The 26,013-nt window shown below is 41.9% G+C and overlaps 3 protein-coding genes across 6 annotated transcripts in view; 2 read left to right on the top strand and 1 right to left on the bottom strand.

Annotated features, from left to right (window-relative positions):
- Positions 1 to 2,824, top strand: part of tbc1d23 (TBC1 domain family, member 23) — a 30,517-nt gene extending 27,693 nt beyond the window's left edge. For both annotated transcript variants that reach the window (XM_056276259.1, XM_056276258.1), the window contains one exon: positions 534 to 2,824. In XM_056276259.1, coding sequence (XP_056132234.1) covers positions 534 to 618 — 85 coding nt within the window. In that variant the 3' untranslated portion in view covers positions 619 to 2,824. The remainder of the gene's footprint in view (positions 1 to 533) is intronic.
- A 579-nt stretch (positions 2,825 to 3,403) lies between these two features.
- On the top strand, positions 3,404 to 20,757 carry nit2 (nitrilase family, member 2). Its single transcript, XM_056276198.1, has 10 exons — positions 3,404 to 3,443; positions 3,715 to 3,833; positions 4,310 to 4,430; positions 13,615 to 13,703; positions 13,885 to 13,978; positions 14,097 to 14,171; positions 14,262 to 14,340; positions 19,370 to 19,468; positions 19,666 to 19,721; positions 19,911 to 20,757. The coding sequence occupies exons 1-10, from the start codon at positions 3,416 to 3,418 to the stop codon at positions 20,003 to 20,005; spliced, it is 855 nt and encodes a 284-aa protein (XP_056132173.1). The 5' UTR covers positions 3,404 to 3,415; the 3' UTR covers positions 20,006 to 20,757.
- On the bottom strand, positions 20,230 to 25,178 carry LOC130109338 (ICOS ligand-like). 3 transcript variants are annotated; one of them, XM_056276195.1, is made up of 6 exons: positions 24,817 to 25,178; positions 24,580 to 24,686; positions 24,111 to 24,449; positions 22,517 to 22,801; positions 22,232 to 22,381; positions 20,230 to 20,873 (listed from the first exon to the last, which is right to left on the bottom strand). In XM_056276195.1, the coding sequence occupies exons 2-6, from the start codon at positions 24,638 to 24,640 to the stop codon at positions 20,788 to 20,790; spliced, it is 921 nt and encodes a 306-aa protein (XP_056132170.1). In that variant the 5' UTR covers positions 24,641 to 24,686; positions 24,817 to 25,178; the 3' UTR covers positions 20,230 to 20,787. The 3 variants fall into 3 exon arrangements, with proteins under 3 accessions (XP_056132170.1, XP_056132172.1, XP_056132171.1); XM_056276197.1 differs by having other exon boundaries at positions 24,342 to 24,449; XM_056276196.1 differs by lacking the exon at positions 24,817 to 25,178 and having other exon boundaries at positions 24,580 to 24,738.
- Positions 25,179 to 26,013: the final 835 nt, after the last annotated feature.

The raw sequence follows: 26,013 nt of genomic DNA, 5'->3' as shown, positions 1-26,013 counted from the left end.
TTGTGTCATAGCTCCCTCACAAAAGAATAAGGAGGATAGACCTTTTACAATAGCCATATTGACGTGAAATAGTAGTTAAACACAGGTTTAATTAATAAAACTAATTAAGGTTCTGTTCCATTTAGTGTAGCAGAGCCTTTTCAGTGAGCCAACATGCACAATAGCAGCACCCGGACTGTGTTTCACCTTAATGGAATGGAACCCTAATTAGTATCATTGGTAACGCCTGTGTTTATCCTATTTCATGTCAAAATGGCTGTGTGAAAAAGGTCTGTTGCATAATGACATAACCATGCACTGACACTCTGAAATAATTGTAGTATATTAAAAATGAACTGTTTTTAGTATTTATTTGTTGTTAATGCCTAGGTTTCTTGATTTTGGAGTTTTCTTCGGTATAGAACTAACGTGGATGTTGTTCAGGGTAGACTATCCCCTCAAACATGTTATTTTGCCTGAAAAGTAGTGAAAAAATACTGTTATATATCCCACTGTCACTCTGCACTAATGACGGCCTTTCTGCTTCACTTTAGATATTTGATACCCAATGCAGGAGATGCTACCAAAGTCATCAAGCAACAGATCATGAAAGTTCTGGATGCTCTTGAGAGTTCCTAAAGAAAGGAAGAAGCATCACGGCCAGCTGTGGCAGAAAAACCTGTCCGCCAAGAGGGAAATGTTCTTCCTCTTCTCTCCCTTGGTCTGCCCTGTGTGATTCTGTGTGGAATACGGGGGCTTATCCACTGACTGACTAAGGATCCTATGGGACAGGCTGTGTGTGATGAAATATAGAGGTGCTCCACCACCCAACCATTTTCCTCAAACTCATTAGAACACTAAAGGTTATGTTTTGGATGTTTTTGTTTGTTTAATTTGGGACAAAGTTAAACTAAAACCTGGAATCTTACCGCAGTGCAGCTCCACTCTGGCAGTTTCCCTCTAGCCTTAAAGTAGCCTGTTGATCCACCAGTGGCAAACCTGTTTAAGGATTGTCTACATGATGAGAGGTTAATGAGAACTGTGGCAGCCATTCAGTGGTCGAGAGCGCGCTGTTTTCGCCTTTCGACTTGTGCATCCCACTCCATTACATATATCTACACATCTGATGGTAGATATAAGGCAGTGCTAAGACCAGACCCACTTGTACTGAGGAGATTAGTATTGCTGTTCAGATCATTTTGTGAATTTACTTTGCTTTAAGTGTCTGCAGTCTGGGTGTTAAGTTGAATGCCTATTTCAAGGTAATTATTTTGGTCTGGAACTGAGTGATGAGCTCCAAACTCAAACACACAATGCACATCCCAAAAAGCTGTTGTGGCATTTGAGGCAAGTTTCCTACCACAACAGCTGTTTTTGATACTTTTCTTTTTCAGCAGACGGCCTTAAGTAGATTTTATTTGAGGATGTTTATAAATATGTATTGTATATATTATGGAAACTGCTCTATATCGGCACAAGCCTTTGCAAAGTAATTTTGAAAGTGTATCAAGGTAGATTGAATATGTGGTTGATATTTAACTGGCTTTTGAACCAGCTCACATGGTTTGAACGTCTCCTGCTCCTAGACTAAGCAGTAAACCTTTTCATATTGTTTCTGGGAAATAATTTACTCTCTGCTTTGACATGTATCTGGTTAACCACTCATCATGTCACAGTCTTATGTAGCTCAGAGAGGAATGTTCTTAGCCCCTTCTGGACAACAATGTTATGACCAGATGAGGTCGTCTAGTTATGTGGAGGAATTTTTATCCCATTCATGTCCAAAGGGATTTTCCCTCAATCATCTTAATAGAATAAAAACAAGAGAAATTAACCACTGGGTTTTTTTGTTTTTTTTTTAAGTATGGAGTCCCCTCTTAAGTAATTTGAGCAACTCCGTGCTAAAAAAAATTTCAGTGTTTAGAAAGAAGAAATTATATGCATGGGTTGTATTATTTGCTGTTATGCACAACCCATGGCTTCAAAATGGAGAAAAAAAGGGTTATTTTGTTTAAGGGGCTATTATCCTAAAAGCAACTGTTTGGAAATACCTCTATGGCCCCTCTTGTCCAGTACTGGTCAAAACAAAACTTCTTTCCACACGTAGCCACCAGTCAGCTAGACATCGTTGCTTCTAGCTTCATGCCTCTAACTTGTGGTACTGGAATAAACTGTTTTTAGATTTACCATAGTATGTAGCTGTTTTCCCCATCTGTCATTCTTCCACTAATGCTTATTGATTCATGGCTATTTAATTCTCCACAGCACGATTAATTTTGCCATTATTCAATAACCTACTTTAAAGAACAAGTGTAGTTCTTATGCACATTAGTCAGTTGCATCCAAGTTCAGTTGCCTAGGCCACTTGGGTGATGTCGTTTACAGGGAGAAGAGAAAAAGGATATGTCACCTTTCTATCTTGAGGTGAACGTTGTGTCCAGAGGGCTTATGTCTTTCATTCCTGGAGATGGCATGAGAGGAGATCACCTTCTGGTTGAGGCACATTTGCAGTGTGGGAAACATTAAAACTTGAGTCAACCTAATGATTGAGCTCGTCATTTTTCACTACTCTTTCAAAGCATTCCAGTTTTCATTCATGCTTTGTGCTGTAATTTGTAATTTTGTGATTTGTTCAGTATTCTGTTCACTGAGATATCTCATTGACTGGCCGGCGAGATGAGTCCAGACTGTCGATAAATTGCTCTAACGTTGTTGGCAGGGGACGCCACGGATGTCGCTACTAGTCAAAATGCTTAACTCTAAAGACTGCGAACGATCCTGTATGTTTTGCACCTTATTGTATTGTTAATTTCTAACGGCGTTTGTTTTTAATAAATTGAGATTATTCAACTGCATCTGTGGGCAAACATTTGTTCAAACCACGTCTCAATCCCTGTTGCATGTAATAATTCCCCGCGACCCTGAGAGCAGGATAAGCGGTTCGGATAATGGTTGGATAGAATATTTAAACCACCGGTGTGGTGGCGATATGTGCTACCTCAGCGGGTTGCGCTACTAGGCGGTTCTGCGCATGGTTGGGAGAGAGTGCTATCCGCGCTACGGTGGCATTTTTCGACAAGGTAGCATAAGTCGTCCGAACACCGGTTTAGACTGCCGTTCATGAGACGCCTCGAAATGTGATTGGCAGGGGCGGACCCGTACCCAACATGACACATTAGTTTCCTGACTTCACAATAAAGCGATTTTAGCTAAATAATACTAGTTTACAAATCTAAACGTAATAGTTTCACGAAGGACTAATATAACGATGAACAGACATACATGTGCAGTTGAAAATATTTATTGCTGTATTTGTTGCTCTTGCCGCGCAGAGAAAAGCAATTCCGAAGAAGACTTTTATTCTGGAAACTGATTATAGGCCGGAAGTACATACTATTCCTCAACACATTGGAAACGGCATAACCTTTCTGCACTGATGTCTGGTGTGTCAAGGGCCATGTCGAGTAAGTGAACAGTAATCTGTGGCGTTCTTTAATTTACCTATAACTAAGTGATATTGATATGAAAACGTGTTTTTACTGACGTTGCAAGAAGATCGACTGGTGTTAAGCATCATGCATTGCGTTGCAAGTGTGTATGAACTAGTAAATGCGTGTAACAAAATCGTCCGCGATCCACTTCCAGTCAGTCTGCTATGTTTGAATAGTCCCCTGGCCATAATTTCCATGCTAGACCTAGTTTGAAAATCAATGGTTGCAATCCTTCCTCTCACAGAGTTTCGCCTGGCTGTGGTCCAGTTGCATGTGACAAAAGTCAAGGCAGACAACCTCTCAAAAGCCCGGAGGCTGATAAATGAAGCTGCAGCCCAAGGGAGCAAAATGGTGGTTCTGCCAGTGAGTATTGTCACTTTTAGACAAGGCTAGGCGAAGTGGACAACTGCCCCGGGGCCCCGGACCTCCTGGGGCTCCAGAGGCTCCAGGTTCAGCAAGTGTCAGTTGGTTTGTGAACATTCGCTCCAGCATCCCGCGACCCCAATTAGGATAAGCGGCTTGGATAATAGATGGATGGATGGTTTGATAATGTGCAACATTTACACACAATATCAAATGAAATGATAGTAGTAGTAGTAGAGCAAATAAATGATAGGGGCCTTAAGATGGGCCCCTGTCCCCTCATTGTGCACATACAATGTGCAGACAGTGGAGAGTCGTCCGGTTGGTTGAGGCTCATTGTACATTTTTGCCCCTGGTTTTTCCCTGGCAGGTTAATCCAGCCATGCACTTAGATGCTGTGACTGATATAGAAATAACACGCGCGGGGGGGGGGGGGTTGTTTGGATGTCACCTCAAGTCAATCTTATCATTTTTAGGAGTGCTTCAATTCTCCTTATGGAACCAATTTCTTCCCTGAGTATGCTGAGAAGATCCCCGGGGAATCTACACAGATGCTGTCCAAGGCTGCTAAGGAGAATAAGGTGTACCTAGTGGGAGGTAAGGAAAAGGTCTGTACCTTCACTGGTTGGTCCAAGCACAATTGTCGTTACATCCTGTAGAGACTAAGCCTACACTTAAAGCCCCTGAGGGGTTGCTAGACAGGCACCTAATCGACGCGCTTGTAGCCACTTCGCATTACGTGTGTCTGTAAAATAAAGTTCAGACTTGTTTAGGTTAAAATGTTATGATATTTATTACTCACCACGATGTTTCAATCCATAATCCATAAAACGTTATACATCCATAAACAGTCCAATATTCCAAACTCACACTTGTATCGCTTGCCAGCCTAGCATGGCCTGCAGCAGCGAGGCGGTCAAAAAACTGTGTGCTCCCCTCCGTCAAGCAACACCTGTCACCTGAATGAATGTTCCCACCTATATTGCTGTGAACTCATAGCAACTAGAGTGACACCTGTGGACTAGTTAAGTGCTTACAAGATGAGACCAAATGGCTCCTACACATCCTTTGCTTTTGAGTAAAGAGATAGATAGATAATGTGTGGCGAATAATTAGGGTTGCCAACTCCTTGAAATGGAAATAAGGAACAAGGGACAGGGATGGGGGTTGGATGGACGAGGCAGCACGGGCATAACAAATATAATGTGCCTTACACTACACACACACACTCACACACATACATATATATATTTCATTTAATTTCCTTATTTATTCCACTCATGGTAATGCACAGCTCCAGACAGAAACAAGCAATTCATAATCAATTTACACATTTCACGATTGAAAAGGAGCAGGGAGAAGAAAAATCTTATTTTACCTGCCCCTTAGTCAAACCTAAATAAACAACAAAATAGATGGTCTGTCAGTCTGTTACTCAACAACTAATACTTACAGCAACATGGAAAATGAAAAGGAACCAAAAAGCCATACACAATAATTCACCATCAACTGAAAACCCATTACCTGACAGCTCCATATGTCTAATTATTCTTTCCCTATACATTTTCTTGAAATGAAAAATATTTATACAACCATTTAGATTGTTCTCTAAAGAATTCCATAGTTTTGACGCCACATACCAAAATACACATCTGCTTTAAAGTAGTACGTGCACATTGATGTTTAAACTTAAATTTCCTTCTATTGTCCTCGTCCTCTGAACTAAAAACAAATAATTTTTGTAAATCTTCTGGTAATACTCTGCTTTTTGCCCTGTACATAACTAACAATGTCTGTAACTCAACTAAATCTTTTAAGTTTCATTAATCCTGACTTAATAAACAGTCCGTTGGTGTGTTCTCTTGGATCCACTTTATGGATAATTTTTACTGCTCTTTTCTGTAATATAAACAATGGCTTTATGTTTCTTATATACGTGTTGCCCCACACTTCCACACAGTAACTAAAATATGGCAAAATAGGTGAGCAGTACAGAATTCGAATTACCTTGTGATTTAACACGTACTTTGCTTTGTTCAAAACACAAATATTCTTAAGACACCTTTGTTTTTACATATGCTATGAGATTTCCATGTCAATTTGTCATCCATTATTACACCCAAGAATCTTAACGCAGATACTCTTTCAATATCAACTCCTACTGTAGACAGTCAAACATTTACATCCTTTTTTCTGTTTAGCAAAGACCATAAACTTAGTTTTGCGCAAATTTAATGATAACTTATTTTCATCAAACCATCTTTTCAGTTTGACCATTTCAATTACAATGCTTTCTGCTAAACTTTTTTAGTCATCTCCTGAACTTAAAAAAATTTGTGTCATCTGCAAACAAAACGAACTCAGTATCTTTGACATTTCACATATGTCATTGATATATAAAATGAAAAGTTTCGGCCCGAACACTTAGCCTTGTGGGACTCCACATTCAATCTTCATGCACTCCGATGTATTGCCAGCAAACTTTACAAGTTGTTTTCTGTTATCTAAATAACTGCTTAACCAATTTAGAATTACTTCTCTTACACCATATGTATGTAATTTAGCAATTAACATGTTATGATCTATTGTGTCGAATGCATTTTTTTAAATCAATAAATACACCTATTGTGTATTTCTTACATTCTATTGCTGTTGTAATCTCTTCCATTATTTTCATTAGTGCTAAAGATGTTGATCGATTTGTCTGAAAGCCATGATGACTCTCACTGATCTATAGTTAGTAAAACTGTGTTTATCTCCCTTTTTAAAAAGTGGAATAACATTTGCTGTTTTCATTCTGTCTGGAAAAATACCTGTACGAAAAGACAGATCAAAGATATAACTTAAAGGTTTGATTATACAGTCAATAGTCTTTTTCACTATAATCATGTCAGTCCCATCACAGTCAGTTGATGTCTTGTTTTTGGATTTTGCTACAATGGATCTAATTTCATTTTCACTCACCTCTCCTAGAAACATAGACTGTACCACTTTACTTCCCCCATTCCGGCCACCTTCTACTTGCCCATCATTATGTTCTTTAATGGAATTTGCAAGATTAGGCCCAACATTAACAAAAAAGGAATTAAATTCCTTCACCGCTTCATTCACGTTTTTTATAACCTTATTATTGTCATTGATGAAATAATTGGGCAGATCTATAGACACAGAGTTATTTCCAATTACATTGTTTTGTGGAGGATGAAAGAAAGGAGACAAGACCACTTCTCCTTTTGACCACACAGCCGTGGTCGTTTATTTCCTCCCACAAACTCTTAAGTCCACAGTTCATTATACTCAAAACCTCCCTCGTGTCTACCCACAGTACCCCTTGCTAACCCCCGCCCACTGTCTTAAAGGGACCATCTCTGGCCCGCATGGTGAATATCTAACCTGCAAGTAGGTCACTACAGTTTAATATTTTCCAAGTACCGTTAATGTTGTTTTGATTTTCTCTTAACATTTTATTATAATATTCTTTCTTGCCTTGTCTCAATATCATCAACTTATTTTTGTAAACCTTATATTGCTTTTCAGCTGTCTTTGTTCGAAATTTTATGAAGTCTGTAAAGTTTATTTTTCTTTTTGCATGCATTTTGTAAGCCCATGGTTATCCAAGGTTTTTTTATTATAGCTACGTTTATGTTTGCATGGCATTATTGGACAATGTGAATCATACAGCGTTAAGTAGCTCTTTAGAAATGTCTCATGAGAAGCATTTACCTCTTCTAGGTACACCCCTTTCCACTCTTCTTTTAAGAGGTCATTCCTGAATTTGTCTATTGCTTCATCGGTTCTTACCCTTACATATCTACAGCAATTTTCCTCCTTATTTGACAATTATATGCTAGAAATACAGGTAAATGGTCGCTTATGTTGTTTATTATTAGGCCACTTTTAACACTATTCTCCATCATATTTACAAATATATTGTGAATTAATGTTGCACAGCTCGAGTTTATTCTACTGGGTTTGGTAATCAAAGGGTATAGCCCTCTGCTAGTATATAATGCATCCAAAAAAAAATCTGATGTTTTATGTTTAGACACATTTAGAAGGTCAGTGTTGAAATCCCCACAGATTATAAATGTTTTACTTTCATTTAGCCTATTCATTAATTCTTCCATACTATCTTTAAACGTTTCTACATTTGACCCGGTGTTCTGTATACACAAGTGACAACGATATTTCTCATCCTTTCCATTTCAATTTCCACAGTTATGCATTCCATTAAATCATCGATTACAGTTGTCATGTATTCAACTGGTCTGCATTTCAGGTCACTGTCCACATACAAGACCACACCCCCTCCCCTCTGTACAGGGCCACACCCCCTCCCCTATTGTTGACTGTATTGATATGATGTAACTCATAACCCTCAATATGAAAATCAATATCTTTCTCTTGATTTAACCACGTCTCAGATAAGGCTATTAACTTAAATTTACTTTTAAATGTTTTCAAATAATCATTGGTCTTAGTGAAGGTTGCGTAAAGACTTCGACAGTTGAAATGTATTAACGAAAATGTATTATTTAGCTCAACATCGTCATTAAATTGATCCTCAGAATAGTATATACAAGTGTCATTGATGAAATTAAACACATGGCTCTCCGGATCGACATCATATTCAAAGTCATACATTTTATGCTCAGAGTAGTCAGATCTTGAAAAGGTTTGATGTCCGATCGGCTCAGTCATGAGTTTGTATCAAAATAATTCTATGTCCCTGCAGGGACCACACTCCTTGGTCTGGACAATAAACTCTGTTTTGAAAACCCATCCATACCTTTTCAGTTCTTTGCTCTTTCATGCCGATCTAGAGAATCCAGCAGTGTCTTTACGCCTAACATCAGCTCACTTGCTGGCGCTCTCTGGCTCCTGGAGCGGGGTGTCTGCCAGCTCGCGACCTGCAGCATGGACTCCCAAGTCCGGCTCCCCAGCTGGAATCTCCATGTTAACACCATACTGATGTAGACCCTCTGCTGCAGCCTGGGGGTTGTCAAACACCTTGATTTTTCCATCCTTCTCAAATATTTTCAATCTTGCAGGAAAAAGTACACTTGACTTGATCTTTCTTTCTTGCAGTTGTTTTCTTACTTGTCTGTATTTTGCACGCTCCATAAACACTTGGGTAGTGAAGTCTTCATCAAAAATATCCTGTTGTCAGTCACCTGAATTTCCTTCTTTGCCCAGGCAGCCTGAAGCACTTTTTGCCTCATGTTGTAGTTTTGGAAGTGAACTATTATTGACCTGGGACGTTCGTTGTGCCCGGTCTTTGGCCCCGCTGCCCGGTGTGCTCTTTCAATGCAGATTTTACCATTAACATCCAGTTTCTCATGTATCAGGGTTTCCACGAACTCAACCACGTTACTTCCCTCACATTTTTCAGGCACCGAATAAATCCTCAGATTGTTCCTTCGGGCACGGCCTTCAAGATCCTCACATTTTGCTTCCAATTGTCGGTGTATGCGCAGGCTGTGGATAAGCACTTTGGTCATACTGATTTTGTGGTCCTCATTTTCCGCAATTCTTAATTCTGCTTCGTCCATCCTTATTTTCAGCTCTCCAATGTCTTCTCTTAATTCGCTTATTTCCTTCTTCAGCACTTAAAAGTTCCCCAGCAGTTTCCATACGGAACTCTCTGAACTCTTTCAGCACTTAAGCAATTCCCAAGACGCCTTCCGCACCACCACCACACTGAGTTTCCCCAGGTGGATTGTTTGCATCTATTTTTCTCTGCTTCGACATTTCTGTTCAACTTCTGCGCTGGAAAAAAAAATCGCTGTAAAAAAGCCTTGAAATAGCTGATGAGCTTTTCTGACGTGATCTCAACTTTCAGAAATGTTCTGAAATTTGGAGATTGTTTGTAGTGTTTGGTTATTTCTCAGTACCTGCTGGCAGCCAGCTTGATGACGTGTGTATATATATATATATATATATATATATATATATATATATATATATATATATATGACATGGTATATACACTCACTGGCCACTTAATTAGGTACGCCTTGCTAGTACCGGGTTGGACCCCCTTTTGCCTTCAGAACTGCCTTAATCCTTTGTGGCATAGATTCAACAAGGTACTGGAAACATTCCTCAGAGAGTTTGGTCCATATTGACAAGATAGCATCACGCAGTTGCTGCAGATTTGTCGGCTGCACATCCATGATGCGAATCCCCCGGTTCACCACATCCCAAAGGTGCTCTAATGGATTGAGATCTGGTGACTGTGGAGGCCATTTGAGTACAGTGAACTCATTGTCATGTTCAAGAAACCAGTCTGAGATGATTCGAGCTTTATGACATGGTGCGTTATCCTGCTGGAAGTAGCCATCAGAAGATGGGAACACTGTGGTCATAAAGGGATGGACATGGTCAGCAACAATACTCAGGTAGGCTGTGGCGTTGACACAATGCTCAATTGGTACTAAGGGGCCCAAAGTGTGCCAAGAAAATATCCCCCACACCATTACACCAACACCACCAGCCTGAACCGTTGATACAAGGCAGGATGGATCCATGCTTTCATGTTGTTGACGCCAAATTCTGACCCTACCATCCGAATGTCGCAGCAGAAATCGAGACTCATCAGACCAGGCAACGTTTTTCCAATCTTCTATTGTCCAATTTTGGTGAGCCTGTGCGAATCGTAGCCTCAGTTTCCTGTTCTTAGCTGACAGGAGTGGCACCCGGTGTGGTCTTCTGCTGCTGTAGCCCATCTGCCTCAAGGTTCGACGTGTTGTGCATTCAGAGATGCTCTTCTGCATACCTCGGTTGTAATGAGTGGTTATTTGAGTTACTGTTGCCTTTCTATCAGCTCGAACCAGTCTGGCCATTCTCCTCTGATAACTGGCATCAACAAGGCATTTTCGCCCACAGAACTGCCGCTCACTGGATATTTTCTCTTTTTCGGACCATTCTCTGTAAACCCTAGAGATGGTTGTGCGTGAAAATCCCAGTAGATCAGCAATTTCTGAAATACTCAGAACAGCCCGTCTGGCACCAACAACCATGCCACGTTCAAAGTCACTTAAATCACCTTTCTTCCCCGTTCTGATGCTCGGTTTGAACTGCAGCAGATCGTCTTGACCATGTCTACCTGCCTAAATGCATTGAGTTGCTGCCATGTGATTGGCTGATTAGAAATTTGCGTTAATGAGCAGTTGGACAGGTGTGCCTAATAAAGTGGCCGGTGAGTGTATATGACATGGTATATACACTCACTGGCATCTTAATTAGGTATGCCTTGCTAGTACCGGGTAGGACCCCCTTTTGCCTTCAGAACTGCCTTAATCCTTTGTGGCATAGATTCAACAAGGTACTGGAAACATTCCTCAGAGAGTTTGGTCCATATTGACAAGATAGCATCACGCAGTTGCTGCAGATTTGTCGGCTGGACATCCATGATGCGAATCCCCCGGTTCACCATATCCCAAAGGTGCTCTATTGGATTGAGATCTGGTGACTGTGGAGGCAACTTGAGTACAGTGAACTCATTGTCATGTTCAAGAAACCAGTCTGAGATGATTCGAGCTTTATGACATGGTGCGTTATCCTGCTGGAAGTAGCCATCAGAAGATGGGAACACTGTGGTCATAAAGGGATGGACATGGTCAGCAACAATACTCAGGTAGGCTGTGGCGTTGACACAATGCTCAATTGGTACTAAGGGGCCCAAAGTGTGCCAAGAAAATATCCCCCACACCATTACACCACCACCACCAGCCTGAACCGTTGATACAAGGCAGGATGGATCCATGCTTTCATGTTGTTGACGCCAAATTCTGACCCTACCATCCGAATGTCGCAGCAGAAATCGAGACTCATCAGACCAGGCAACGTTTTTCCAATCTTCTATTGTCCAATTTTGGTGAGCCTGTGCGATTTGTAGCCTCAGTTTCCTGTTCTTAGCTGACAGGAGTGGCACCCGGTGTGGTCTTCTGCTGCTGTAGCCCATCTGTCTCAAGGTTCGACGTGTTGTGCGTTCAGAGATGCTCTTCTGCATACCTCGGTTGTAATGAGTGGTTATTTGAGTTACTGTTGCTTTTCTGTCAGCTCGAACCAGTCTGGCCATTCTCCTCTGACCTCTGGCATCAACAAGGCATTTTCGCCCACAGAACTGCCGCTCACTGGATATTTTCTCTTTTTCGGACCATTCTCTGTAAACCCTAGAGATGGTTGTGTGTGAAAATCCCAGTAGATCAGCAGTTTCTGAAATACTCAGACCAGCCCGTCTGACACCAACAACCATGCCACGTTCAAAGTCACTTAAATCACCTTTCTTCCCCATTCTGATGCTCGGTTTGAACTGCAGCAGATCGTCTTGACCATGTCTACCTGCCTAAATGCATTGAGTTGCTGCCATGTGATTGGCTGATTAGAAATTTGCGTTAACGAGCAGTTGGACAGGTGTGCCTAATAAAAGAAAGGGGATTTAAGTGACTTTGAACGTGGCATGGTTGTTGGTGCCAGACGGGCTGTTCTGAGTATTTCAGAAACTGCTGATCTACTGGGATTTTCACGCAAAACCATCTCTAGGGTTTACAGAGAATGGTCCGAAAAAGAGAAAATATCCAGTGAGCGGCAGTTCTGTGGGCGAAAATGCCTTGTTGATGCCAGAGGTCAGAGGAGAATGGCCAGACTGGTTCGAGCTGATAGAAAGGCAACAGTAACTCAAATAACCACTCATTACAACCGAGGTATGCAGAAGAGCATCTCTGAATGCACAACACGTCGAACCTTGAGGCAGATGGGCTACAGCAGCAGAAGACCACACCGGGGGCCACTCCTGTCAGCTAAGAACAGGAAACTGAGGCTACGATTCGCACAGGCTCACCAAAATTGGACAATAGAAGATTGGAAAAACGTTGCCTGGTCTGATGAGTCTCGATTTCTGCTGCGACATTCGGATGGTAGGGTCAGAATTTGGCGTCAACAACATGAAAGCATGGATCCATCCTGCCTTGTATCAATGGTTCAGGCTGGTGGTGGTGGTGTAATGGTGTGGGGGATATTTTCTTGGCACACTCTGGGCCCCTTAGTACCAATTGAGCATTGTGTCAATGCCACAGCCTACCTGAGTATTGTTGCTGACCATGTCCATCCCTTTATGACCACTGTGTTCCCATCTTCTGATGACTACTTCCAGCAGGATAACGCGCCATGTCATAAAGCTCGAATCATCTCAGACTGGTTTCTTGAACATGACAATGAGTTCACTGTACTCAAATGGCCTCCACAGTCACCAGATCTCAATCCAATAGAGCACCTTTGGGATGTGGTGGACCGGGAGATTCGCATCATGGATGTGCAGCCAACAAATCTGCAGCAACTGCGTGATGCTATCATGTCAATATGGACCAAACTCTCTGAGGAATGTTTCCAGTACCTTGTTGAATCTATGCCACGAAGGATTAAGGCAGTTCTGAAGGCAAAAGGGGGTCCAACCCGGTACTAGCAAGGTGTACCTAATAAAGTGGCCAGTGAGTGTATGTATTGTTAATTAGATTAACAATGGTACGACACAATAACTCAGACGGATAGCACATTGATTCAGCTTGACTGTCTTTCAGTAAAAAGATGTGTGTGTGTGTATATATATATATATATATATATATATATATATATATATATATATATATATATATATAATAAGGAATGATTCCTTATTTCAAGGAACGGTTGGCAACCCTATGAATAATCAATGTAGGGGTGTGCAAATGTGGACAGATTGAATGTAGAGGAATGAAAGGTGTGACTTGCTGTACAACAGGGTCTATCCCAGAGGAGGACGGTGGGAAGTTGTACAACACCTGTCCAGTGTTTGGCCCTGATGGAGGATTGATGCTTAAACACAGAAAGGTATGCTGTGCATTGACGACAAGGATCCATCACATGGAACAAAGCACACCATTAATCATTATGACCATTTCTATGCCCTGTGAGAGTATCTGACCGAGAACAATACTTTAGACTATTGTAGCAGTGCATTTTGTCAGCAACTCAGCTCATCCTTTTTTCTTATCCCACTTTTCTCATTTAGATTCACCTCTTCGACATCGATGTTCCTGGGAAAATCCGTTTCCAGGAGTCCGAGACACTGAGCCCAGGAAGTGGCCTATCGGTTTTTGACACATGCAAGTATCCATTTCACAACCCCCTGCCCCCCTTCCTGAATTTAAACGAGAACAACTGTTTAACCTTGACCGGTCTGCAGGTATTTACTCTTTGTTGTCACTGTCCTGTTTCTTTCAGCATTCTGTAAAGTGGGAATCGGGATCTGCTATGACATAAGGTTTGCAGAGCTTGCACAGCTCTACAGTAAAAAAGGTGAGCGGGTGTGAAGGAGTGTCTGACACCAAGTGTCATGACATGCACAGGAATTTATTCCGTCTCTCAACTGTCCTCTGGTTATGCCAGGTTGTCAGCTATTGGTGTACCCTGGGGCCTTCAACATGACAACCGGCCCAGCCCATTGGGAGCTCTTACAGAGGGGAAGGTGAGTGTGACAAAGTTCGGGCACTATTGTTGTCACTCTTTTAAACAGAGCTCAATATCTAATATTTGTTAAGCAACATGATCCTCAGAGGAGCCCAACACACCATTATTGAATCCTGTCCATGACCGTTCAAGTCCACAACAAACAAGCACAACCATTTACAGCAATCTCTCATGAGATAATATTCCAGCATATATACAAAGTAGGAATATACATGCACATCCAAACCAAAAAAGTGCAGGTGCTGGGCCGAAAATGAGCAAACAATGAAAAAAAAACAAATGAACAGCTTGCACACTGCAGGGCTCCAATTTTCACTTATTGCAGCAACACCACGTTGATGTTTTGAGCACCACTGCTGTTGTCTCTGATGAAGATCAGTGGTGCTCAAGTCGTCACAGTGGTGTTGCTGCAATAAATAAGTGAACATTGGAGCCCTGCAGTGTGCGAGCTGTTCATTTGTTCTTTTTGTTCTTTTTTTAATACTTCAGCGTGTCATCATTCACCCAGGCTCTCACTGTGCCTCTTGAAACACAAACACCCACACACACCTCTCACCGTGCCTCTTGAAACACACACACACACACACAGAGCAGTTAATTACAGAGGTTTCCTCGTTGCTTTGATGAGTTGCTCCTAACTCTTGCCTGTCCCCAAACGGAGACCTAAACCACAGTGGGGCTCTTGAAACGCTCAATGTTTTTATGATTTGTTTGAGGAAATTTTTTTCAAAAGTATTAAGTGCAATTATTTAAAACCCTTTAACAATGATTGGCGTAAGGCGTGTATCCCTTGACAAAATGCATTTCAAAGAATTTAAAACAAGAAATGTATAAAATATTGACGATAAGTTCCAGATTTGGTGCAAATATCATTTAATGTATTCAGATCATTATGGTGATTTTTGCTCCTTTTCTGTTCTCTCTTAAAGAAATAATAACCAATTTGGTTTTTTTTTAATTTTATTTTCCTTTTCTTCAACAACATATCAGCTTTGTAATAAATTCAGTGTGAAATACCAAAACACAAAAGCTTGCATGTTGTCCATTATTATACCCTCTCAGAAAAACAGAAAGATAAAATGTACGGATCTAAAATGAAAAAAAAATTAAGTAGAAATGTCACATAAAACACAGTATAGATAGAACAACAATAATAAATAACACAGCAAAATAGATCAAAATGTAAACATCAGACAGAGCTGCGGGTGTGGTAGTGTTTTCTGGCATGATCCAGGTCTCAGTTAAAGCAAGAAAGTTGAGGGCGAGCAAGGATACGTAGCCTGAGATAAACTCAGCTTTCGGCACCGCAGACTGGTAATTGACCTTTCGCTAAGTACCGCCCCAGAACGGTGCTTGTCCAATCCTACCTTAGCAACGGTCCGTCAAGCTTTCAAACACACAACAAAATGCTGAAACGGTGTGCCTATGGGATCTGCAAATCAGATACTAGATATCTGAAAAGTTTGGAGGGGGTGTAATTTTCTTTCCCTTCCCGAAACCCAGAACGCAAGAAGCGCAATGTCGGCAATAGATTTCGCAGTATAGCAGACCCCATGGCCAGCTTAATCCATCCAAAAATCAACAAAAATACCTGTCTGCTCCAAGCTAAGCTTGCTACTAGCTATTATTGATAGCTAATACAGCTAACGTATTATTACTGTCATTTTTACCCACACAATGCGCTGATTTCTTCCTTCATGTTTTGGTGTTTTCCGGCTACTTCCTGGATAGTTCTGAAATGCTTGATGGGCATAGCAACAGTAACTAAGGGGGGCGGGACTTTGTGAAAGGTCAATTCCAGAGCCCTCCCGCCACCACTTGCTCAATGTGAGTGGAGAGAGTGGGATAGATGAGATTGGTAGGGTCACAGCACCTAGGAGTGACCCAATGTCTATGCTAGCCCCGGGAAGAGGAAAGGACATGAATGCGAAGGAAACACATAGTCTATACTAGGTACACAAAATACAGATGACTGACCGGATCTAAAAAGAGCAGTCCGTGCTTGACGAAGTCTTGGCTTGAAAAAGTCACGCTTGCCTTCATTCAGCCTACACCTGTTTGCCCTCAGCTTGTTTGCCTGACGCTTAGAAGTACCAGCAGTGGTTTAAAGAACACTAATTGCTAATTGTCTGCCAGGAGTGCAGGCCACACCCTGGCCACTTAACACCCAACTGGCCAAAGAGGTACACTGAAAATAGGCCTATTGCCCAGAAACTGGTCACTTATGTAAAACTCTATCAAACCTCACACAATACTATTAAATCTGCAAACAGCAAGTTACCAATGAATATATTTATAAGCTAAAAGGATAACCAAGTCAAAACAGCTAGGCAACAAGAAATATTTAAGGACACACTAGGTGGAAAACAGCTACAGCTAGAATAAGTAAATAAGACAAGTAAGTATATAGAATAAGACAGCTACAGCTAGAATAAGATCCCACTAGGAACCAGCAGCAGATGTATAGAGAAAAGAACTAATACTCAAGCAGTTGGAATAAGACTAGTAGCAACTTGTTAAGCAAGAAAGATGATACTTACTCTATTCTAGACGAACCAGCAATTCAGAATCGCTCCAGAAGTTAAAATGCACACTGGATTGAAACTGAATCAGGCCAGACTTATAAATCCCTGTGATGTTCTGGCCACACCCTGGCCACCTAACACTCAATTGGCCAAAGAGGTACACTGAAAATAGGCCTATTGCCCAGAAACTGGTCACTTTTGTAAAACTCTATCAAACCGCACACAGTACTATTAAATCTGCAAACAGCAAGTTACCAATGAATATATTTATAAGCTAAAAGGATAACTAAGTCTAAACAGCTAGGCAACAAGAAATACTTAAGGACACATTAGGTGGGAAACAGCTACAGCTAGAATAGGTTAATAAGACAAGTAAGTAAATAGAATAAATGTCCGAATTCGGGGGGGCCCGGATTCGCTACATTGGTGTCAGAAGTGGAATGCGCGCGGACACGCTTCCCGAAGGAGGGGGGTAGTGTAACGTGCATGGATAAGTAGACACGTTAGCCCTCGGTTAACGGGTTGGACCCTTTAGTCGAGCGGGTAGCGAGCCCCAGGTTCGCGTCCTGGCTACGGCAGTGCCTGTGGTTGCCCCCCGAATTCGCTACGATATGGCAATCTATTCCTTTATACATATGCTGTTGGGAAAGACAAAAAAAGTCAAACCTGAGATAACTATGATGAACACTTGGGGGAAAACTGAAGTCCTTCCCTTTAGGGTTTTTGTTCTGTATTTTTGAGAACCAATTCAATGCAAATCTATGGGATAGAAATATTACAGGTTAGAATATTAAGACAGTGGGCATCCTGGTAGCATAGCAGTCTATTCCATTGCCTACCAACACGGAGATCGCCAGTTTGAATCCCCGTGTAACCCCCGACTTGGTCGGGCGTCCCTACAGACACAATTGGCCGTGTCTGTGGGTGGGAAGCCAGATGTGGGTATGTGTCCTGGTCGCTGCACTAGCACCTCCTCTGGTCGGTCGGGGTGCCAGGTCAGAGGGGAGGGGGAACTGGGGGGGAATAGCGTGATCCTCCCACCTGCTACGTCCCCCTGGCAAAACTCCTCACTGTCAGGTGAAAAGAAGCGGCTAGCGACTCCATATTTATCGGAGGAGGCGTGGTAGTCTGCAGCCCTCTCTGGATCGGCAGAGGGGGTGGAGCAGCAACCGGGACAGCTCAGAGGGGTGATTGGCCAGGTACAATTGGAGAGAAAGGGGGGGGGGGTCAAAAAAGATGAAGACAGGGCGATTTGTATGAGATTGCAAATAAAAGAGTTCTTTTATCCCTCAGCCCATCTGTCACGTTTCACCACCGAACAGAGAATGCGCTTCTCGCGCTGTCACTCAGCAGTGCTACGATATGCCCGACAGCACCGCGAGATTTAGAAAATGGCAACCTGTGACTGCGGTCAAGCTAGCCGCCCCTGTTTTCAGTGCGCAATTCTAACGTTTAAAGTAAACAGCTCTCTGAGAAGCTGTTGGAAATGACTTCACAGCCTCTCAAGTATAGGACAGATCACAGATTTTGATCTTTTATTCACTTTGGAAAGTTCTGGTCAATATGATTGAGTCTTTGCCTCAGGTTTCATTAACTGACTGTGGTCCTTTCTAAAACAGGTGTATTGTATTGAATTCTGTTATTGTTCATTCCAAACCATTATTATTATACACTACAATAGACCACCTGACTTGCCTCTAAAGATAACATGGTGTACCCAATTGAACTGAGGTTTGCCAATGTGAAAAGGGATTGAATACTTTTGCAAACAGCATATTCCATTTTTCATTTTCTTAAAAAATATTTTGTGGCGTAAAACTCGTGTTACTTAATGGTTATTCATTAAAAGTATTATTGTAAATTAAAAATATCATATATAAAAAAATATTAATGTGTTGTTATCCAATGAAATGAATGATTTAGCAGGGGTGTTGAACATTTGTAAGGCACTTTATGCATGTCACATTCTCATTAGAAGCTGAGCCCCCCTAAAGGTCTGATCCTAGAACCGCTCCTGTCCAAAAGTCTTTCCAAAAACTAAAATACTTTGTTGACTCAAAAGTCACTTAATCAGACTATTTAAGCAAATTATAACTATTTATGCATAAAAGTTGGGACCTCAAAGTTTACATGTCTACTCCATGACATGCCCCCTATCTCTCGGGGTATTTTTTTTTCTTAATCATGATTATGTGTACAACTGATGCATTAAGTGCAAGGCACGGATGGATATTCAGAATTTTGATATGGCTTTCATGCAAAGAAAGTGTCCAAACCGACAAGAATTCTCCTCAAAGCAATTTAGTGAAGGTGATATCCAAAATGACAGTCAACCGACTGCCTCAAGAGTTGGCATAGTGACAAAGTGTTGAAAAATGTGCTTTATTCGACTCATCAGCATGATTGGATTGGATCTCATCTGTAACCAGTCAAATTGTTTGAAACTGTGTTTTAGAAATTTTAATAAATCTGCCTCTCTGCTTTTCTTTGTCCCATTTGTAGGGCACTTGATAACCAAGTGTATGTAGCCACAGCATCGCCCGCGAGAGATGAAACTGCTTCCTACGTAGCCTGGGGTCATAGCACTGTTGTAAACCCATGGTAAGAACAGATTTGGGCTTGGTGGTTTATCCATTTACAGAACCAGTTTGTGAATTGACCAGAGCAATGTGCAACTCAAGGACTTTCCATCTGATGTGGATTTAAGTTCATCATGACCAGCCACATTGTGTTTCCGTTCTCGCTGTTATTGGGTGATGAAATGAGCCAATTTTCCACCAGTTATTCTGTCATTGTAGGGGCGAGGTGATTTCAAAGGCAGGGTCGGAGGAGGCGGTTGTCTATGCTGACATTGGTGAGTACCACAGAGGTTTGCCTTTCTCCTCAAGTGGACGTTAGCAATCTGGAAGGCTCTTATAGCAGACACGATGTCTGTGAAAGCTTTTAAAAGTCTTAAAATGGAGGGGCTTTGTTTGGATAAGACAGGATCATTTCCTCATTGAAATTGTAATTTCTCCCAATTTATGTGTCCGTTGTTTTGCAGATCTACAATATTTAGCAGACGTCCGCCAGCAGATCCCGATCACAGCCCAGCGTCGCAGTGACCTCTACTCAGTCAATGCTGTGCAGGAAGGCTGAAACTTGAACTTTGAGACATCAAGAGACTGCCGGGGTCAATCTCATAAACAGACGATATATGAATATATCCCACATTAGCTGTGCTAACCTGACCGATCTCCACCCCACAAAGACGAAAGATTGTGGAAACAAGAGAATATGGGATTGTAATTAAATTGAGCATAAGTGCCTACATGATTAGAGCATATTGACATTTAAAGATGAAACAATAGTTGCCACCTCCCTTATCACAACTGATTTATGTTTAATGGTTTTGCATAGATTTGATATTATATAAGATTTTTCTAATGTCTTGACATCAAAAGTAAAATTTGTTTCAAGTGGAATTACATTTTTCTGATGAGCCATATGAATTTTACTCTACCAATTTTTGTGCTTTTTTCTGCTCATGACAAGCATAAAAGACATGACAATTAAGCTATTGGAGACTGTGCAAAGATTGCAAAGACAATAAAAGGATTTAAAACACTAACTTGACTGTTCAGCACAACAATAACTGTCATGAAAATGATGGTGGCATTGTCAAACAAACAAAGTCCCACACAAAATGAGGAAAAGGGCACTCCTAAGGAGTGCACGGTGAAGACGGAGCAATGTCCCAAGAGGTGAAGTGGAGACCTTTTTCTAAGAGGAAAAATAATACCGAGTTAAACTGTAACCAATGCAGTTGCACCAAAAGTTCACTAGGGAAGCCATGTCCACTCTCATGAGATGGTTTTCCAAACAGCCATCTCCCAGGTGGGAAATCTGCCAGGTGACGATTATTAAATTGACCTTTGATTTCATACGTTGGCCTCAGTGAGAGTCTCCACTTGCTCCACGTGCATAACCACAGTTTCATCTGTGTACCTTGAAGAGTCCTTCTTTCCTACGGCAGGAAAAGGGTAAAAAGGCAAAATATTAGCAACGGGTCCTAATGCATATTACAGATAAGTCAATGTGAATAGGTACTGAGGTTGGTCATGCGTTGCATATTAACAGTATGTGTCTGAACACAATATATTGACTGGTGTGTATTTGTTACACATGATTTGATTTTTGACTCATTTGATTTTTGTTCTCAAAGCAGGACGCCACTTAAGCAAATGTTTTTGTCAACTGTTTTCAGACAGTTTAATCAATGTCTGTGAACATGAAATCAACCCTGAACCACAAAACCGAGACTTTTTAATTTGTAGTTTTAATTCACGCACGGACTGGAACTGCTCCCCTTAACCGTTAATGGGATATTGACTTTACTGTTTCTGGTTGTAAATAATACTGGTTTAAGCTTTTACGCCCGAAGGAAGTTTCTACACATGAATAATTTCTGAACACTTTTGTAATAATGGTGCTACTGATTGTATTAGGAAATGCCACCATTTTCCTCCTAGGTCACTTTTAGTACTGTCCCAGTCCTGTTATCTTTCCTACCGGTAACGGTTATTTTTGTGAGGTTTTAAACAGATTGAGGACAGGATTTATTCCACTCATAACAGCAAAACACATTTGACCACGATTCAGCAATAGTTCCAAGTCTCCGCGGGCTGCAGTTGAGTGCCATCAAGAACCATGTGTATGTAGATTTTCATGCCAACCAAAACCAACACCAGCTGATTTCGTCAATAAACCTCCCTCCTTTCTGTTCGAAATTATGCAAGTAAGGGAAAGTACACTAGTGTAACGTTGGCTTGAAATTAAAACCTATGCACCTGGGTCTGGTGGGCATGGTTTAACGAGACAGATTTTAGTAGCATTGTAGAAAAATACCCTTGCAGCTGTGCAGAGCAAGGCATTTACGATGGGTTTAAATCAGGACCTCAGTCTGTTGCACGTCAACCCATCTCTCCCTCCTGTCATCTTGTCTTATGACTTTGTATTATCTATCAAAGCTGAGATGCTTTATAACAGGGGTGGCTAACCATGTGCCATGGAGAGCCATGTGTATGCAGGTTTTCATCCCAGCCGGACTCCACACCAGGTGATTTCACTGATTAGCAACCCTTCAACCAAAGAGGAAGAATGTATCAGTGAAATCACCTGGTGTGGAGTCAGGTTGTAATGAAAGACTGCATACACATGGCTCTCCATGGCACATGGTTAGCCACCGCTGCTTTATAAAGAGACATTTTTAAAAAGTAACCTCTAGAAGTCAAATCTGTGTCTGTATACTGTTGTTGTGTTGGGTTTTTTTTTAAATCTCAAGTCATTGCTCAAAGTAGTTTGAATAAGGAATCTTTGCGGTACCTTTGTGTTTCCTCTTGTGAGTCCTGTCCAGATGAATCTGATAGACCACACCTGCAAATATCATGACGCCCACCACCACACACAGTGCTGTGCTGAAAATCCACATGGCCTCCGATGCTCGTCTCACCACCTGGCTAACCTGCACTCCATCTTTAACACCGACAGGGAAAGAAAAAGTCAATTAGAAAAATTAAATAATCATTTACTTGAATGACATATTACTATGCGAGGGTGGGTATGACTGAGGCCATGTCAAAGGCCGTCACATGAGCAGTTTGTACTCACAGCTGATGGATGTTAGGGTTTCGTTCAATACCGGGTTTTCTATGATACAGGACACACTGGTGCCTTGTGTGACATTGACAGTCAGACGACTCGTGATATTGTAGAGTAGAGAGTCCGGGAGTTGGGCCGTGAGGGTCCGGACTGAGTCCCAAGAAGGCTCCTCTGTCCAGTCGATGAGCCAATGAATGGTGGGTTCAGGAAACCCTCCGCTGGAGCGACATATGAAGACAGTCTCGTCACTTTCCACTGGGTCCTCTCTGTGTAGCAGCGGGAAGCTGAAGCTAGCTGGGAACAGTACATGGAGAGCAATCCTTCCTCATTAATAAGGCAGTATGTGTAGTTTTACTTGAATCCTGACCTGTAGTCAAGGTAGTAAGTCAAATTTATTTGTATAGCCCCAAAAAATCACAAATTTTTCCCAGAGGGCTTAACAATAACAACTACAATCAGTCATCATCATCATCATCAATCAGTACAATGTAGGAAACCCATGAGGAAAAAAATCTTCAAGAAGGACCACAAGACCTCTTAGGTGAGGTTCGGGAATGACCCCAACAAATCAAAGCAAGCAAGGCAGATTTAAATTGAAAGATAATAGATAGATACAGCATGTTTGCCGACAGTTGCCTTTTTTGACCACCCTCAGTAGATACAGCCAGGGTTCAGACTGTGGGTGGGGTGGGGGGGGTGATAGGGATGGGGGCTGAGACCCCCAAGATCCAGCAATAGACCCTGTAGATGTACCCAAAATGATGTTACTGTCTTTGGTCAAGGCCCTCGCTGATAATTCTATCGGTTTCTCTGTATTGTTGAAGTAACCTGTGTTATGTCAATGGTGTCACTACGTCATCAATGTGGCACAGAAGAGGCCAGTGCTGCATGTGGTGACTTTTTGCATAGGCTCTTTAATGCTCTCAATTTGCTTTGGCTTCTGTTATTCTGATCAATGATGTTTCACACGTGGAAAATGTTTTTGGTGTGTCATTGACAAGCATTCACATTGTGACCTGTGGTTTTCACTGGCCTTATGATAATACTATATTTATACTAGTGAGCAGCATCCCACCCTGGGAGTTTCAGAATAATTCAAACCCACATTGTAGTTCACTATACCACTGTAGTTTACTAAGGATTTCCAATTCAAGTGTTTTGGGGGATGGGCTGTCAAACAACAACAAGTAAGTCAGCTAGCCCATCACCTGTTTTTATTTACTCTGTTTCCATCAGTGCCGTTCAGAAACCCCTGTTGATGTTTATTCATTGTAAGGACAACTGAAATATTGCACAAGGCACCTTTGACATTTCTCTGACAAGATCCGGGGTGTCAGGATTGCACTGCTGCAGAATAGCCGCTGTTTTTGGGGTGCGTGGACAAGGATGAGTGGAAATTGTGGAGGGGAAATAAGGAATTTGTTTGGGACTGTTTCTGAGCAGCTGAGAGAGGAACAATAAAGAGCAAGGAGTGATGCAGTGGCTGTGGTACCAAGTGTTGAAATTGGATTACACAACCAGAGGAGTTCATGTCTGCTTCTTCTTCTTCTTTTTTTTTTTTAGAAACCTTTACGTGTTATACTTTTACATATAAGCCACTGACCTGCTATCTCGAGGCACACTGTGCACAGCGGAGGGCTTTGCTCTTCCCCGGATAACATAAGAAATAGACTATAAGAGGTTTGGGGTTCGTTAGGACTAACTGTGGACAGCTCCAGAGAGAAGTTGCCCGTCTGCGGCGCATCGCTGGAGACGCTGGTTCCGTTTGCCCCGGACGTGCTCCACGCGTCCACCCGGCCATGCTCACCCCACTCCGACCGGAGCACCACCTTACCGGCCGTCCTCCACTCGACGGAAACGTCCGCGGAGTTGGTTTTCAGCGCATCGTGGAAGCAGGGCAATGACGCGGGCTGGCCAACCACCCCCAGCACACACCCGTCTCCTGCCGCCGGAAAAAAAAGACGCACAAGTTACACGGGTTAACAATTTTAGAGCTCTTTGTTGTCAACCTCTGACTTCGTCGTTGGTCTTATTATTAGCACACACAAAAAAGTATAAAAAGTAAATCTTACCCAAACCAGTGGTGTAAGTGAGGAAGCTGAGCAGCAGCCCTAGGCCCAATAGAGCAGACATTGCCCAGAGGCAATGTTGGTGAAGGACGGGATAACGTGTCCTTTATCTAGAGTAGAGATAAACCAAGTCACCGGTGTCTGCTCATGTTTAGTTTCGCCATTTTCCAACAACAAGCGTGTCCTCAACCTAACGTCACTATTTCTCATTCTTGCGCTCTTACTCACTGCAACACTCACCAATGCAGCAAAGGTTTTCACAGTCGTGTTCAGACGTGTTGTGTTGTGGGCCGCCTGGTTTATGTTTTACAGTGCCGGTTGGAGTAAGGGATAAATAAGAGTAAGAAATACACATGCGCTGTCCTGTGGAAAGCCATTACTGGGTTATCCGTCTGACCAGTCTGACAAGTTTTTCCTCCCGGTGGAAAAACAAACAAGCCTATTCTCTGCACTTTCGAACATATTGTAACGATCACGGATGAATATTTCTCATTCTTGCGCTCTTACTCACTTACTCACTCATCTTTCATCGTACACTTTTTAATCAAAAATCACGTCACACCCTGATGCATATATTTCCAATTAAAACATTTCAGGCGATCCAAGTTATGGTTGACAAGGTTCACGTTCAACACATTGTGTCGCCACCTTCCCTTTTCTCTAGTGGCGCTGGAACGGATCTATGTTATATCTATATATGTCCACAGGGGGCAGGCTGAGAGTTTGAGATTTAAGACCCGAAAGCAAAGTGAAAGGGGTGAAATAGAGAAGTAAAGGGTAGATATTTATAAAATATTGGAGAAGAAGTTGAAAACTAGAAGGTTAGGATTTTGAAGGAGGCCGGAATCTATGACAAGGATGCGAATGGGTCAAAATTGATTATATAATACACTGTCAATTAAAAAAAAAACACCTGTGGGAGGTATGATTATTAAGCGGTGGGGAATGTATTGATGGTGTGTTGGAAACACAGAAATGGGTGAAACAACAGATTCACGGAGTCAATGAGCGGTGCGTGTGCGCAAATGACAGACATTTGTTGAAAGATCATCAGAGGATGTGTGGCTTATTGTCCTATTTTTAAAATCCAAAAGATTTACAGTAATAATTTTAATTTAAGTTTCCGTATTTCAACTTATTCATGTATTAAGGAAATAGAGAAGTGAGCTAGTCGGTTTTAATAATGTACCGGGCGGTTTGGTTAGCCAGCGTGATTTCTTTTCCGGGAACTCTGCCTCTGATTGGCTAGTACTCGTTGAGAGAGGGTTCGCCTGGATTCGGGAAGACCCGCCCCTACTCTATCTCTGATTGGCTAACCCTAACCTTAACCAACCTAATCAACGGAGGCAACGAGTACTAGCCAATCAGAGGCAGAGTTCCGGGTTAGGCTCCTCGATTCACACTCCTGTTGAATTGGTGGCGGTAATGGGCCAGGAA

This window comes from Lampris incognitus, chromosome 3 (assembly GCF_029633865.1).
Source record: "Lampris incognitus isolate fLamInc1 chromosome 3, fLamInc1.hap2, whole genome shotgun sequence".
Lineage (NCBI taxonomy): Eukaryota > Metazoa > Chordata > Actinopteri > Lampriformes > Lampridae > Lampris > Lampris incognitus.
The sequence above is the reverse complement of the archived record's forward strand: the minus strand, read 5'-3'. Positions and strand labels throughout refer to the sequence as shown.

Coding starts and splice junctions, on each gene's coding strand:
- nit2 (XM_056276198.1), top strand. CDS start 3,416: ATGTCTGGTGTGTCAAGGGCCATGTCGA. Junction 3,834..4,309: donor GCAAAATGGTGGTTCTGCCA/GTGAGTATTGTC, acceptor TATCATTTTTAG/GAGTGCTTCAATTCTCCTTA. Junction 13,979..14,096: donor CCTATCGGTTTTTGACACAT/GCAAGTATCCAT, acceptor TGTTTCTTTCAG/CATTCTGTAAAGTGGGAATC.
- LOC130109338 (XM_056276195.1), bottom strand. CDS start 24,640: ATGTCTGCTCTATTGGGCCTAGGGCTGCTGCTCAGCTTCCTCACTTAC. Junction 24,450..24,579: donor CACTTACACCACTGGTTTGG/GTAAGATTTACT, acceptor TTCCGGCGGCAG/GAGACGGGTGTGTGCTGGGG. Junction 20,874..22,231: donor TCACAAGAGGAAACACAAAG/GTACCGCAAAGA, acceptor TTCCTGCCGTAG/GAAAGAAGGACTCTTCAAGG.